The sequence below is a fragment of the Nanorana parkeri genome, unplaced genomic scaffold (genome assembly GCF_000935625.1).
Source record: "Nanorana parkeri isolate BGI_ZX_2015 unplaced genomic scaffold, ASM93562v1 scaffold52, whole genome shotgun sequence".
Lineage (NCBI taxonomy): Eukaryota > Metazoa > Chordata > Amphibia > Anura > Dicroglossidae > Nanorana > Nanorana parkeri.
In genome coordinates, this window is record NW_017306320.1 from 2,378,863 (window position 1) to 2,392,222 (window position 13,360).

General features: G+C 44.2%; 1 protein-coding gene across 2 annotated transcripts; it reads left to right on the plus strand.

The window, feature by feature from the left end:
- Window positions 1-483: 483 nt before the first annotated feature.
- On the plus strand, window positions 484-13,037 carry FAM20B (FAM20B, glycosaminoglycan xylosylkinase). Of its 2 annotated transcripts, none has more exons than XM_018575175.1 (8): window positions 484-625; window positions 5,097-5,554; window positions 7,868-7,954; window positions 8,043-8,152; window positions 9,169-9,340; window positions 9,418-9,609; window positions 11,993-12,052; window positions 12,179-13,037. In XM_018575175.1, exons 2-8 carry the CDS (start codon window positions 5,178-5,180, stop codon window positions 12,408-12,410), a joined length of 1,230 nt encoding a protein of 409 aa, XP_018430677.1. In that variant the 5' UTR covers window positions 484-625; window positions 5,097-5,177; the 3' UTR covers window positions 12,411-13,037. The 2 variants fall into 2 exon arrangements, with proteins under 2 accessions (XP_018430677.1, XP_018430670.1); XM_018575168.1 differs by having other exon boundaries at window positions 484-616.
- The last annotated feature ends 323 nt before the right edge of the window (window positions 13,038-13,360 follow it).

The following is a 13,360-nucleotide window of genomic DNA, read 5'->3' on the forward strand; positions in this document are numbered from 1 at the left end:
TATAAAGAGAGGGCGCTTTAAGAAGAGCCCGTTCCTCTCATGATAGGGTTAAGCAGCCTGCGGGGATAAGAACCCCACGGTTCAGGTAACTGGGAGAGCTGGTTGGGGATGTAACCAAGGTTGGAGTCATTCATTTTCTGGGCACACTACAGTCATATGTCCGTGACAGTATGGCCTAGTTTGCAAAGGGGCAGCAAAAACGGGCTGTTGATCGACGGACAGGCTCGGGGTTGAGCCGTGTACGCGCACCGCTAAGCTACGTCACAATCAAATCATCGCGCTTGCATGACGCCGCGCACGCGCAGCCCGACCAAGTGTCGCGGCAGGGTGCTGAATTTACTGCTGCACCGGGGCAGTCTCGGTTATTTCCCACGCAGCGATTGGCTCTCCAGGCTCAGAGTACCTTTTGCTGCATGTAACCAATCCGTGCCCCGCTGGAAAGCAAAGCGAACGCTCATTGGGTGGGATGGGCCAGCTCCTCGGTTTGTCATTGGCTTAGGTGGCAGTTCCGTCGCAAGCTGAACCGTGTCCTGGTTGGGAGGGAGAGTGTAATGTTGGCAACCGGAGGCAGGACGGAGGAGAGGGGCGGAGCGCCGGTATGGACTAGTGTGAGCAGGTATGACAGGTGCCCGTGGAGCAGAAGGGGGTGCTGTGTGTGAAGGGGAGGGGCACTTCATTTACCTGAGGGGGGTCGGTGTGAGAACTCCGGGGTACACCGTGTACAGGGCAGGCTGGGCTCCTTCTGTCACTGAGACCTGTCCTGTACGTAGGGAGCAGGCCTGACAGGGAATTCTCCTATAGTAATGCAGAGTGTGTGAGTGAGGAATCCAATGTTATTACATACTGATGTATAAGATGTCTGAATGACCCTGTAATAGATCTGTGTAACCTTATCTCTGCATTCTCTATGGGGGTATACCGTATATTGTAATGCTCGTTATACATAGGTCTTTATATGGAGTGTGTGTGTGTGTGTGTGTGAGATATCGATATATAGATCTATATATATGTGTGTGTTATATATTGTTTTAAGTATAGAAGACAGAGCTGCAGTTCTTGTATTCAGATGATATGTTTGGCCCGGATTTCAGCATTAGAAAAATGTAAGTGGATTTTTGGAATGCAATTTTTAAGGCCCCATTCACATGGGTCATTTAACTGCCTTATGGCATTCTTGTGGCACCAACCGATGGTTTATTGCATCAGGAATACCACGTGTGCCGTTCAGATGCGGCCTCCATACCCGTTCAATCCTAATGACAGGGTGACAGCGGTCACATCTGTCAGCAATAGTCCACATGTAATCGTACATGGTGCCATTACATGCAGTTCAGGATAGATGATTGACCCTGGACACAGGATAGATGCCTCCAGGGACAATCATCTGTCCCAAGCCGCATGTAAATCTGTCGGTTCTTGCCTAGAAAGCACATAGGGGGGATGCTCACAATTGCTGCGGTGGTCTGCCTGATATACATTGATAGCCGTTATTTTCCCGGCTGCGGCTTCCATTCTGCGCACATGGAGTCATTCATTTTCTGGGCACACTACAGTCATATGTCCGTGACAGTATGGCCTAGTTTGCAAAGGGGCAGCAAAAACGGGCTGTTGATCCACGCTTTTACTGCCCACATAAAACTTAACATGGCGTCCGCTTGGGTTTGTATACATGCCACTGCAAATTATATGCAGCATGTTATGTTTGCCTAGTGGTGCCGCTTGCCAAGCGTGACCTTGCCATAACCACGTGCAGTCAGATTTGGCACATGATTGTGGTGCGGTGTTGCAATGTGAAATCCCCTTGGGAATCTGAAAAAAGAACAGCCATTCTGAAGGCGGCAGTATTGTCCCTTTAAACTCCTTGCAACAGAGAACGAGAAATGTGTGTTCCCAAATGATTAGACCCGATGTCACTCGGACATATAAGTCATAGAGTTATGTCTCAGGTGAACTAATGCATACCATTGCTGCTGAACTGGGGCGTCTTAAGCTTCAAAAAAGAAAAAAACCCTGCGGTCATGAAAGGGTTAAAGAAAAGCTCTACCCTAAACAAACATGATTCTATAACTTCTGCTTGCAGAGGGGTTCAGATCTCTGAATATAACTTAATGACACTGTGGTAACAGTTCCTGAGTCTGAGGGCCTGCGGCAAGATAAGGTGATCTCCTAAACCAGAGAAGCCTTCATACAGTGACCAGAGGGGGGCGCTTTAATGCTAAGCTTATAAGCGTTAATGGAGGAATCTGTTTTATTTTTTTCATTCAGTCCGCAGGCCGAATGAAAAAAAAACGGAGACTTGTATACATGGCTTTACCTTTTCAAGTGCCAACCTCACTCTGTGAGCAAGAAATCCCCAAATATAGTCCGAAGGGAAACCGAGATGTCCAGAGGTGTCGCTCTCCTGGGTCCCCCTCAGTGGGCAGGTTTCACCTGTCTAGCCCTGTCTCCAAACCTGCGTTCACACCCTGAGCAACAGCGTCTTCGCACGTCTTTTGTAGCGCATCTGTGCACGTTTTTGTGCATTTTGCATATTTTTACGCGCATACATATAGTTGTACGTTTTTGCGAGCAGATCATGACACATTGAAGTAAATGAACAAGCGCGTGTTTCTGAGTGTTTCCTTTGAAGTCAATGGGGCCATGAAGTATGGAATCTGCCCAAAAGAAGCTCACGTACTTTCTTGAAGCCTCAGCCGTTTTGCTACAAGCGACAAAATGCTCAGATGTGAACATGGCCATAGAAATGAAGGGAGGAGGGGGTTATTTTTTAGGGCAGAAAAATTGCTACAAAGCGCTTAGTGTGAATGAGGGCTTATGGCGACTACTATGCCTAAATACAACTCATTTTTATCATTTTCTTTTTCGGATATAATAAAGCGAATAGAGTAGTAAAAAAAAAATTGTCCCCTGTGTGAAGTAGTATGACATTTTGAATGAGATGTGAAAGGTTAGAATACCAGTTCATCTAGATATCATGGCCAGCAGTAGCTAGAGGCTGTATTTTCCCCTTATACTTGCATCTTTGTTACAGACCTATGTCAAAGAAGAAGAAACAGGTTTCTATTCAATTTACTAAGTACATTCCACTGATTGTAATCTAGTATCTCAGTAACTAGAAGCCATGTTTCTTTAAGTGGCTGTTAACTGTACAATCAACTTTAGCTAAACCCCAAATTAAAGGATCTCTGGTGTACTGACCTTATAGCAGGTTTGGCCTTTCTGTCTGTGGCCCCTTCCTAGCACAGAGTTATGGCAGAGGACAGGATAATTGTGCAGGGAGTGACACTGATCAGCTGCTTAAAAGAGAACAATGGGGGGTAACCTTTTTATCCCATAGATCGGTTCTCTTAAGGGTCATGGGATATACTAGCCTCCTCCTCCCGTGACCTAAAGCTCAGTATATAGCAGACTAAATACTGAGAGCGCCGCAGCCGGGCCTGATTTCAACAATACTGTTGAGATCCACCCAGCTGGCTGATAGACAGCGGGCTCTGCCTATCTAGAGGCAGAGCCAGCTGTGCCCACCTCCTTCCCTCATCCGTTCCTTCACTCAGCGCTGGAGAAACGGGGAGGGGGAATCCCTGTGGGGAGCTGTGAGTGTCACGGCTCTCTACAGGGAGATGATCAGGAAGTGAGCGAGCAATGGTATGTGTTTGCTCACTTCCCGATCTATAGAGCCGACATGTGACAGTTTTAAGATGCTGGCGACAGCCCCGATGCTGGCGACGTACACTGTACGTCGTCAGTCACGAAGGGGTTAAGTAGCTCCTGATGTAATAGGGGGCTCATGTAAAGGGGGGGGTGCCTGATTAGATGGAGACCCCCCTTTAAATGCCATACCAGACACCTGAATTTCTACATTTTTACTTTTACATAGTTTGCGTTTTAAACTGCGGTGCTACAAAGTTTTGCATACTTTTAAAGTGTGCAGTGACTGAAAAAGGTCGAGAAAAGCTGCTCCAGGCCATGCACGGCTTACAAGATGTACAAATGATATTGTACCCCTTACGTACTACATGAAGAGCTCACTCCTTGCTTTATGTTGCTCATCGGGCCTAACACACAAGTGTTTTTAGAGCTTTTACTTGCCTTACAAAGCTGATCGGTCAATGTCGGTTACACTGTTCGAATGCCATTTTCATTTTTTACAAGGATTACTTTAAATTAAAAATTCCATCCATTTTTTATCTTCCGTCCAGCTGATCTGGAAAGAGGGTAAGAGTCCCAAGGTCAGAGACATAGTCAGGAAGCTGAACCCTTGCAGTGGTCAAAGATATGAATCTATATAGACTTATTTAAAAGAAACCTACACTGAGAGAAATGTGCAGGCTGCCATTACTGAGCACCTACTGTAAATGGTAGTTGTGGTCAGAGTTACTTAGGCTTCCGAAGTCTTCATGACCCCTACTGATACCAACCTGATGTGTGCCATGATTTTATGGTCAGCGTGCCAAATAAGGGGGCACGCTCTAGTGAAATGATAGAACCTGGGGAAGGGCGGGAGGGTCAAGCGCGACCTCGCCGTGACATGCCTAGGAGCTCCCTGTCCCCCTTCTTAAGGGGAGGAGAGCCGCCGCAACTCCTCCCACAAACACGGCCAAGTTACCTTGGCCTATTACTTATCTTACTGATCCCTGATTTCAGTGCTTTTTGAGTCGCTGACTCAAAACAAGTATGCAGACGGTGAAGTGAGAGCTCCTGAGCTGTGCTCTTGTTCTGGGACAGTGGCTCAAAAAGTATTGATTCCATTGGATCAGCATTACAGCGAGATGCAGTTTAGTATTTTCAGAAGCAGAAGTAGGCAGTGACAGTCAATGCATTTCTTCCCCCACAGCGGAGATGAGGAACCGTAAGTAACGACTATTAAACAGCCATTATTCCTTTCTACTGATCGTCTAACTGGCTTTCACCGGTCATAAATTATATTAGGACTGTACAGTACCTTGGAGCAAGCGAGTGGTGGGATATCTCTGCAAAATATGTTGATACCTAATGAAGAAAAATAAAATAACATTTCAGTTGTGCCTTTTGTAAATCTTTATCATATTACTTTGATTAAAAAGCTTTGCAAACCTTCTATCTGTTTTGCTCTAAAGGTTCCAGCGGGATCAAGCACAGTGATGCCCTATCTGCATAACGTTGCCTATCATCAGTGCTAACCCACGCCTTAGGTCACCATGAAGCTGAAGCAGCGGGTTGTGGTGCTGGCTTTGCTGCTCGTGATTCTGGTCCTCACTAAACTTCTGTTGCTGGACAGATTGGAGACCTCCGCTGCACAGAGGCAGGATCAGCTTTCCTTCCAGCGGATGATGTCCAGCCTACAGTTGACCATGGACTCACGGCTTGAACATACGCTTCAGTCCCCATGGGAAATAGCGTCTCAGTGGGTGGTGCCAAGAGAGGTGTATCCTGAAGATACTCCAGAAATGGGAGCAGTTCTGCATGCTATGGCTACAAAGAAGATCATAAAAGCTGATGTGGGCTACAAAGGTACACAGCTCAAAGCCTTGTTAGTCCTGGAGGGAGGACAGAAGGTGGTCTTCAAACCAAAAAGGTGAGATATTAGAGAATGTTTGCTACTGGATGCATAGTACTCCACTATAATTAAAACTATATTTAATGCTCTGCCCCCTTCAAATATCAGATATTTGGTGTTCCACATCTTTTAAAATACTACTGTGACAGTCCGGGCTCTGCATGGACTTGTTGTTCTTCAGTGCGGTATGTGCATTTTGCTATAAAGAGTCCTAGGGAGTCACTAGGAAGTTAGAGACACCAGGATAATGTGGGAGGGTGAAGGAAGATCTGCCTCTTAGGACCACCGCCAGCAATAAAGAACTGGAAGCAAATATATGATTGAGTTCTGGTTTGTTTGTTTTTATGGTCAGTATTGACGAACTAAATATACAGTATATATATTTTGATGATATTTCTATTTCTTTATCAGGCATGACAGATAAAGAGTTCTGTATTCTTCAAAGGCATTGAGCCCTGGGCTAGCTACCATAGCTTGTCTTTCATGGCTCCCTTGCAGTGTCACAAGGGGACCCCAGATCAAGCGATTCACTAATACAAATACTACAACAGTCAGTTGACTTTGCCAATAAGCTATCACTAGACCCACAGATCTAGATCTTCGCTTTAGGAAATAACTCTGAGCTGTATGTTTGCTGGAACTGTGTCTCCATGGGTCCTTTTAGCTGCTGTCTTCTGGCCCTTCATCATCTGGCCACCCAGTACCTCTCCTGGATCATTGTTTTTACCAAGGGTCCAACCCCTGCTTTTATAGTTCTAGGTGTTTCTTCTATGCAAAGGCTGAGTTGTACAGTCTTTTCTTCCTTCTCCTCTGACTCCTCCCCTTTTCCTGCTTGGATTTCTCTCTGCCACCTTCTACATCAGCAGATCTCCATATATATCCTGCATGGGACACTGTCACATGAGAAGGATATAGCAAACCTCAAAGCAGTCTTTCAATGCTGTAACATTTGAATGTAGAGGAACCTGGCTCAGAAGACAAGTCTTTTGCAGTCTTTGGAGCCTAACATATACACTCATGTCTTTTGTGGGCTGGTGCCATGTGCCTCCCGTCTTTACGTGTTTTTTTTTCTTTGTAGTTTCTTTTCCTAATGTTGCCCACTTCCTTGTGTAGGAGCATAGTCTGAGGGGAGGGGTTTTCTCACCCCTTCCCCAAACATACCCATAGTGTCCATATTACAGATGTTGTATGTGTCTCTGACACTGCCAACTGGAGAGGCACCCCGGGGCAGATCCAGACCATTGTAGAGAGATGTAGATTTGACCAGATTATTCTTTTAGGAAAAGAGTAATGTAAAAGCCCAGAGGTGGGCACCCTGGGCACTCCAGCTGTGGTTAAACCACAAATCCCATCGTGCCTGTGGCTGTCAGTTTTCAAATGCCTCATTTATAGTTTCCTCACAGCTAGAGTGCCGAGGTTGCCTACCCCTGTAGTAGCCCGTAGTAGCCGGACAGAACTGTTTATTTACTGTTCTGGCTGCTATTAATTGCTGCACTGAAGATATTGGCTTTGGTCTTTTGACTGCCCTATTGAACAATCCTGCATATTGCTGAATGCCTTTGAATCCCATACAAGATGCTCAAGATTGGGTTAAGAGAGATCTGCGGTGACCCACTTCTATTACAACCTCTATTTACAGCATAATACCTGAATCAAAAGTGATGTTGATACTGTAGTGTTGTATAGGCATTTGGTGCCACTATTTTTCTATATTTATTCCTTAAGTGCAGTTATACATTTGGAGGGCCTACTGGTGTTTTTTTTTTTTTGCAGTTGCAGGAGTCTTTAATGAAGGGTTATTAGAAACTAAATCAAATCAATAAATCACTGCGGCAGCAACAAGCATAGCTTATCTGGCTTTTTTTGTTTTTGTTTTTTTTTTGCGTTATTCATTTTGTATTGAAGGCTCCATCCTGTGACACCTCATTTATTGTAGAGCTTGATGAATCTTCTCACAGATCATAATGGCAGCTAAGCTAATTACACAACAGCCTCCGAATCACAGCAGGTTCCATGTCGATTTATGTTCTATATGGGCTTTTGGCTGCTGCCAAGAAATCAAAGCTTTTACATGCATAGTATGAGGAAACTAAGCATTGTATACATTGTGCACTCTGGGGGGGAAAAAAAGGTTATTCTGTCTAAGATTTCACTGTATAGCATGAAATACATCAGTGACCGTTTGGAATAATTACAGCACCCCTGTGGGTGAAAATAACTGACACCTTAGCATTCTTTTTTATCCTTCCTTTGCCTGTGGGAGCAGCACTTTGTCTCTTTCATGAAAAGCCATATCCTTTTTCTTTACTGATGTGTTATGTGACGTTACAGATACAGCCGGGATCATGTAGTAGAAGGGGAGCCCTACGCTGGATACGACCGTCACAATGCCGAGGTGGCTGCTTTTCATTTAGATAGGTGTGTTCTCTAAATCAGAATTTTATATGTCATAGTTTATCACTGCTTACTTCCTTCGCATGAGATTCACTAATGTTCTCTCCTCCAGGATCCTCGGCTTCAGACGAGCACCTTTGGTGGTTGGTCGATATGTAAACCTTATGACAGAGATTAAACCAGTAGCCGCTGAGCAGCTGCTAAGCACATTTCTTAAGCAGGGTGAGTGGAGATTTCGAAGAGTATTATATTGTCATGGCAGATGCTAACAGGTAGAGTTGTATGTTAGAAGAGCTGGTGCTTCTAATCAAAGCATTGTCATTCATTATAGCTGTCCATTGCAATGTTTTGTTTTTCATAATTGTGTGGTTTTGCAGTTCCAGGAAGATGGTTGGCAAATATTATCCTTTTTTTTTAACTGTGCATCATAGAAGCTATGAGTTGCAGCTATTTTTAAGAAGTGTCAGTGTAATAATTGGAGCGAGTAAGGATCATACAGAAGTAATATGTTCATGTATGCCTGCGTATGTATGTGTATAAATATATTCTCCGTCTCTCGATCAGCTCTCTAAAGGTCAGAAAATTATATTACTTAGTGTGAATCACTTCTTGCCATAGACTGCAATGCCAGGAAATCTGAATGGCCACAATCTATATTTTTACATTACCCCTTCCCTGCAACTTTCTGTCCTTATTTTAACACTTATCTAAGGTTTTCTACCATAAAACAGTAGGGAAAAAAGGGTCACATGACCACCAATGCTTAATTTCATTCTGCGCTGCACTGATTGGTGGGAGGAGTCTTGTGTAGTCAGCATATCCGTGCAGTAACACACTTATAATACAGGATTTATATAGCGCTAACAGTTTGCGCAGCTCTTTACAATATAAGGAAGACATTACAATCACAATACAATTCAAGACAAGAGGGTAAGGAGGGACCTGCCCCTGAGGGCTTACAATCTAAACGGCTGTTAATCTAACACTAGCAGCTTGCTTACATGAGAATACAGAGAAGACCTCATGGGTGTGCTGCTACACTTTTATTGTCCATTCACCAGGCAGGATAGGGGAAGGTGACATAAATGTCTTGCTTATCTGTTTTAGAGTTTATATATTAGAGAGAGTTAACAGCCATAACGAGAGGCAAACAAATCTTAGTTGTCTTAACAAATAATGCCATTGTACATGCTTCCCAGGAGCTGGTTTGGCTTAACGTGGTCATATGGTCCTTATAGGAAATAACACCTGTTTCTATGGGAAGTGTTACTACTGCCGTGAGACTGAACCTGCATGTGCAGACAAGGAAGTGATGGAGGGCACTGTTACACTCTGGCTCCCGGACGTGTGGCCCCTTCAGAAGCACAGACATCCCTGGGGCAGGACGTATCGTGAGGGCAAGCTGGCAAGGTAAGGCTTTGAAGTAAAGAAAGCCTAGTTTATCTTCTCCTGATGCCTCCAATCACTCATATATGCATTCCTCTCAGATGGGAGTACGATGAAAGTTATTGTGATGCGGTAAAGAAGACACCACCTTATGATGCCGGTCCCCGGCTCCTCGACGTCATAGACACAGCCATTTTTGACTACTTAATAGGAAATGCAGATCGCCATCACTACGAGAGCTTCCAGGATGACGAGGGCGCTAGCATGCTTATACTGTTGGACAATGCTAAGAGGTTAGTGTGCATTGACCTGCTGGAAAACAATGTATGGTTTTTATGGCCTTTTACAGTTAACAGCCTTCGATTATATAGGCATCAGGGAAGTCAACGCTTTACACTATTTAGAGTTGAAGATCACCTCTGGACTATTTTGTTTGTTTAAAGGTTTAACATTTAAAAAAAACCTGCTTTGCTTGCAATACTCTCCTTCTCTCTAGCGTTGTCCCCACAATAATAGTTTTCCACCACCAAGATGTCCTCAGTGGGTTGACTGACACCTGGTGGAGGGAAGTATGCAGTAATGCTTGTTTCCATTGCCAAGATGCCTGCACAGAGCAATGCCAGACACTGAGTTCTTGACACAGAACATCTACCTGGATCAAAGTAGCTCCCATTACACCATGAGGGTCAAATTTAAAAATGTTTTTTCAATGCAAGCAGTGTGAGTACTGACTATGACTTGGCATCAGCCTCTTGCAGTCTACTATACAGTCTGTGGAGCTCAGAGAAGAGAGCTCAGAGAAAAGACAGGGGAGAAACTGCACAAGGAGCCAATCAGGTGGGCTGCAGTGCAAGGAGCAGAGGAGAGAGCAGATATGAGCTCATTATTGTGCTGCTTCTCTATTCACTGTCCAGTCTCAGGGTGATGGTGGGTAGGAGACCTGTAAGTCAAAGTAAAACTTCAGCAGAGATAAACAGGCCTCCTGTCCGGACAGACAGGGCTGTGCTGTTTTGCAGAGCTGTGTAAATCTCGTAACTGGATAAATAGAAATACAAATCCTTTGTCAGGTAAAACAGGGTATGGGGCCCTGCACAGTAAGCATTTTGTCCCCTGAGAAGGTACAGTGAATATGTTTAGGTATAAATAAAGATTTGCTTATTACTGCAAAGTTGATAAGTACTTGGGTGCTAACATAAAGCTATTGTGCCAGTCTTGATAAGATGGATAGAGATATTTATACGCTGAAATGATTAACCTTTCTGGAGGAAATGCTGTTCCAGGCTTCCTTCTGTGCTGGGTACACCTGCAATGAGGGCCTAGGAGACTGTTCACATGAAGGGAAGAGTCAGTCATTCTAAACTCTGATTGTTTCATTCACCAAGTGCCCAGGCATGTGCACAGCATTGGCGGGAACCTAGAGTAAACGTTTCTCCAAGAAAGTTATCTCTGGCCTTAGTATATCCATCGAAGAAAGACTGTTCATGTAGCCGTATGTAATACTCTAGTATATGTCCACTTTAAAGAGAAGACTCCTCTGTGTGGTTTCCTCTACATTTCAGACATTCAAGGGTTTTGAAATACCTTATCCACAAACCACGTTAATGGTGATGGAAAACACAGCTACATACATTTCAGACATTCATGAGTTTGGAAATACCTTATCCACAAACTACGTTATTGGTGATGGAAAACACAGCTACATACATTTCCGCCGGCCCTGTGTTAAATATTAATGTGATCACGCTGTATGTGTAGTACTAGAGTCATCCGAGCAGCTGCAGCTATTTAATTATCACTTCTGACCGAAGTCCATGAGGTGAGGTTGTGTAAAGAATGTTCTTTGTGAGTAAGGGTTACGTGGTTTCATTCAGTTATGACCGTGGGATTATGTGTGTAAGTGTCATGAAAACTCTCCTAAGTTCATCAATGAAACAATAAATCCTCTATAGTAAAACACGTACTGCTTTTCATTATAGTGCCATAAAAGTAATACAGTAAAATACATTTTTGAAACTTGGAATTGAAAAGATTCTGATGGCACCAAAAAATGTTTTTGCCAGTGTTAAGATCATTGCTTGTGAAGCTTGAATGGTTTCTGGTGGGGAGGTGGTTGGGGGTGCACATTGCCTCTGACCAATGTCCACCCAGCACACTGATGTCACTGGTTGCCAGGAGCTGGGTAGGATGTTGGCAAGAGGGTCACAGGGTGCTAAGAGCTCTGGCTGGAAAGGGGACAGCACGTGACCCAATGAGGTTCCGCCTGAGGCAAACACCCCAGGCTGCCTCATTTTACGGACATCCCTGACTATGGAAGTAAACCTTATTTTAGGTTAGGTAACCTCAGCACCCCGTATGTGGTGAAACTACAAATTCCGTCATGCCTGTACCTATCAGAATCTTGCCATGCTTCATTGGATTTGTAGCTTTACCACAGCTGGAGGTTGCCTACCCCTGTTTTAGTGTCTTTCTTCACGCCCCATTCACACCTAAGCATTGTGTGTGTGACTTGTAGTACAGGAGCAGAATTCTGCGATTGTTTTGACCCCGTTGACTTTTAAATGCTCAGGTGTGAACAGGCCCATCAAGAATATTAGGATTCTTCATCTTGTGCGTTGTCGCACTTCAGAAATCGAAGAACAAAATGCCTCATACCAATGACATTATCCTATCTTTTAGCTTCGGTAACCCCTCGATGGATGAGCGCAGCATTCTTGCACCCTTGTACCAGTGTTGCATGTAAGTTTCTTTATATTTTTTTTCCCTTCATTTTAATTTGTTTTTGACTTTTTTGTTTCCCCATTTTTTGATTTTTTTTTTTTTCCCCCTCCTCCTTTTAACTTTCTTTTTCTCTTCTTGTCACAGTGTCCGTGTCTCTACTTGGAACCGGCTTTCTCACCTGAAACACGGCACCCTACGTTCTGCTCTGCTTTCGGCCACCAGTCACGACCCGCTTTTCCCTGTCCTCGCTGACCCTCATTTGGAAGCTCTAGATCGGCGCCTGCAGGGTATTCTGTCAACCGTCCAGCAGTGTTTAGACCAGTTTGGTTCAGACGTGGTGATGGTGGAAGACCGAATGACCCTCTCTCACGTGTAACACTAGCCCTGTTTACAAGAGACAACATTTTTGGAAAGAACATGGAGCTGGTGCAAATATTTTACAATATACAGCAGAGCACAGCACCCCCCCAACCCTTCCCCCCCAGAGACTACGGCCTGACACACTGGAGGGATAAGAGGCCAAGGGGCAGAATTAAGCACTCTGTACCACATTAAAGCCCGGATGATGTGGACATTAATGAATTATGATTTTTATAGAACTCAAGGGACATTGCAAGCCTGTGATGCTCAGGACTCGAAAGTATGGAGAAGAAAAATGGCAGATTTTGCCTTTATCTCATAATTTATTCTCTCGCTGTCATTTTTTTTTCTTTTTTAATCCCTCGTAAAGGTTGTCAACCTTTAAATCATGAGGGGGTGTTGGTTTACAGTTTGCACAGTGGCCACATGGTGGCACTGCCACTCTTTTACAGGAACCGTGTGGTACAAATTGTTTGCTCTCCTTTGCAGGGTAAAGCGTTTACAGCTACAACCTTGCCTAAGTCCAGATCATGAAGAAACTTTTAATTTATGAACTAGTCCTTAGAAACTGGCATTAAAACATAGTCAGACCTTGTTATTGCCAGTGCTTTTTTTTTTTAATGGCAGCTGCAGATTATTACAGATAGCTCTCTCTTGATTTGGGAGGCTTGAAGCTTATTGATTCAGTGAATTCTGCTGACTACTTTTCTAAGTCTTTGTCCACAAACCACGGGTCCTTTTTGCTAAGTTTTCCCAAAACTGATCTGTTAGTTGTGCATGGTGACAGGGGAGTTGGGCAGGGTACAGATTAACTACAATTCTAAGACCCCAAATTCCCGCACTGCCTAAACCACAGATGCTAAAAGCAAAGCTAGGGAATCATCTGTAATGTGAATGAACTGGAGAAAAACAAGAATAATTTTATTCATGATATGAACAAGGCTGTTGGGCAGGACTGGCAACCAA

What these genes read in the sequence shown, in the direction of transcription:
- FAM20B (XM_018575175.1), top strand. Translation starts at nt 5,178, where the DNA reads ATGAAGCTGAAGCAGCGGGTTGTGGTGCTGGCTTTGCTGCTCGTGATT. An exon ending in AAGCACATTTCTTAAGCAGG is followed by an intron (nt 8,153 to 9,168) that starts GTGAGTGGAGAT and finishes TGGTCCTTATAG; the next exon opens with GAAATAACACCTGTTTCTAT. An exon ending in CGTGAGGGCAAGCTGGCAAG is followed by an intron (nt 9,341 to 9,417) that starts GTAAGGCTTTGA and finishes CATTCCTCTCAG; the next exon opens with ATGGGAGTACGATGAAAGTT.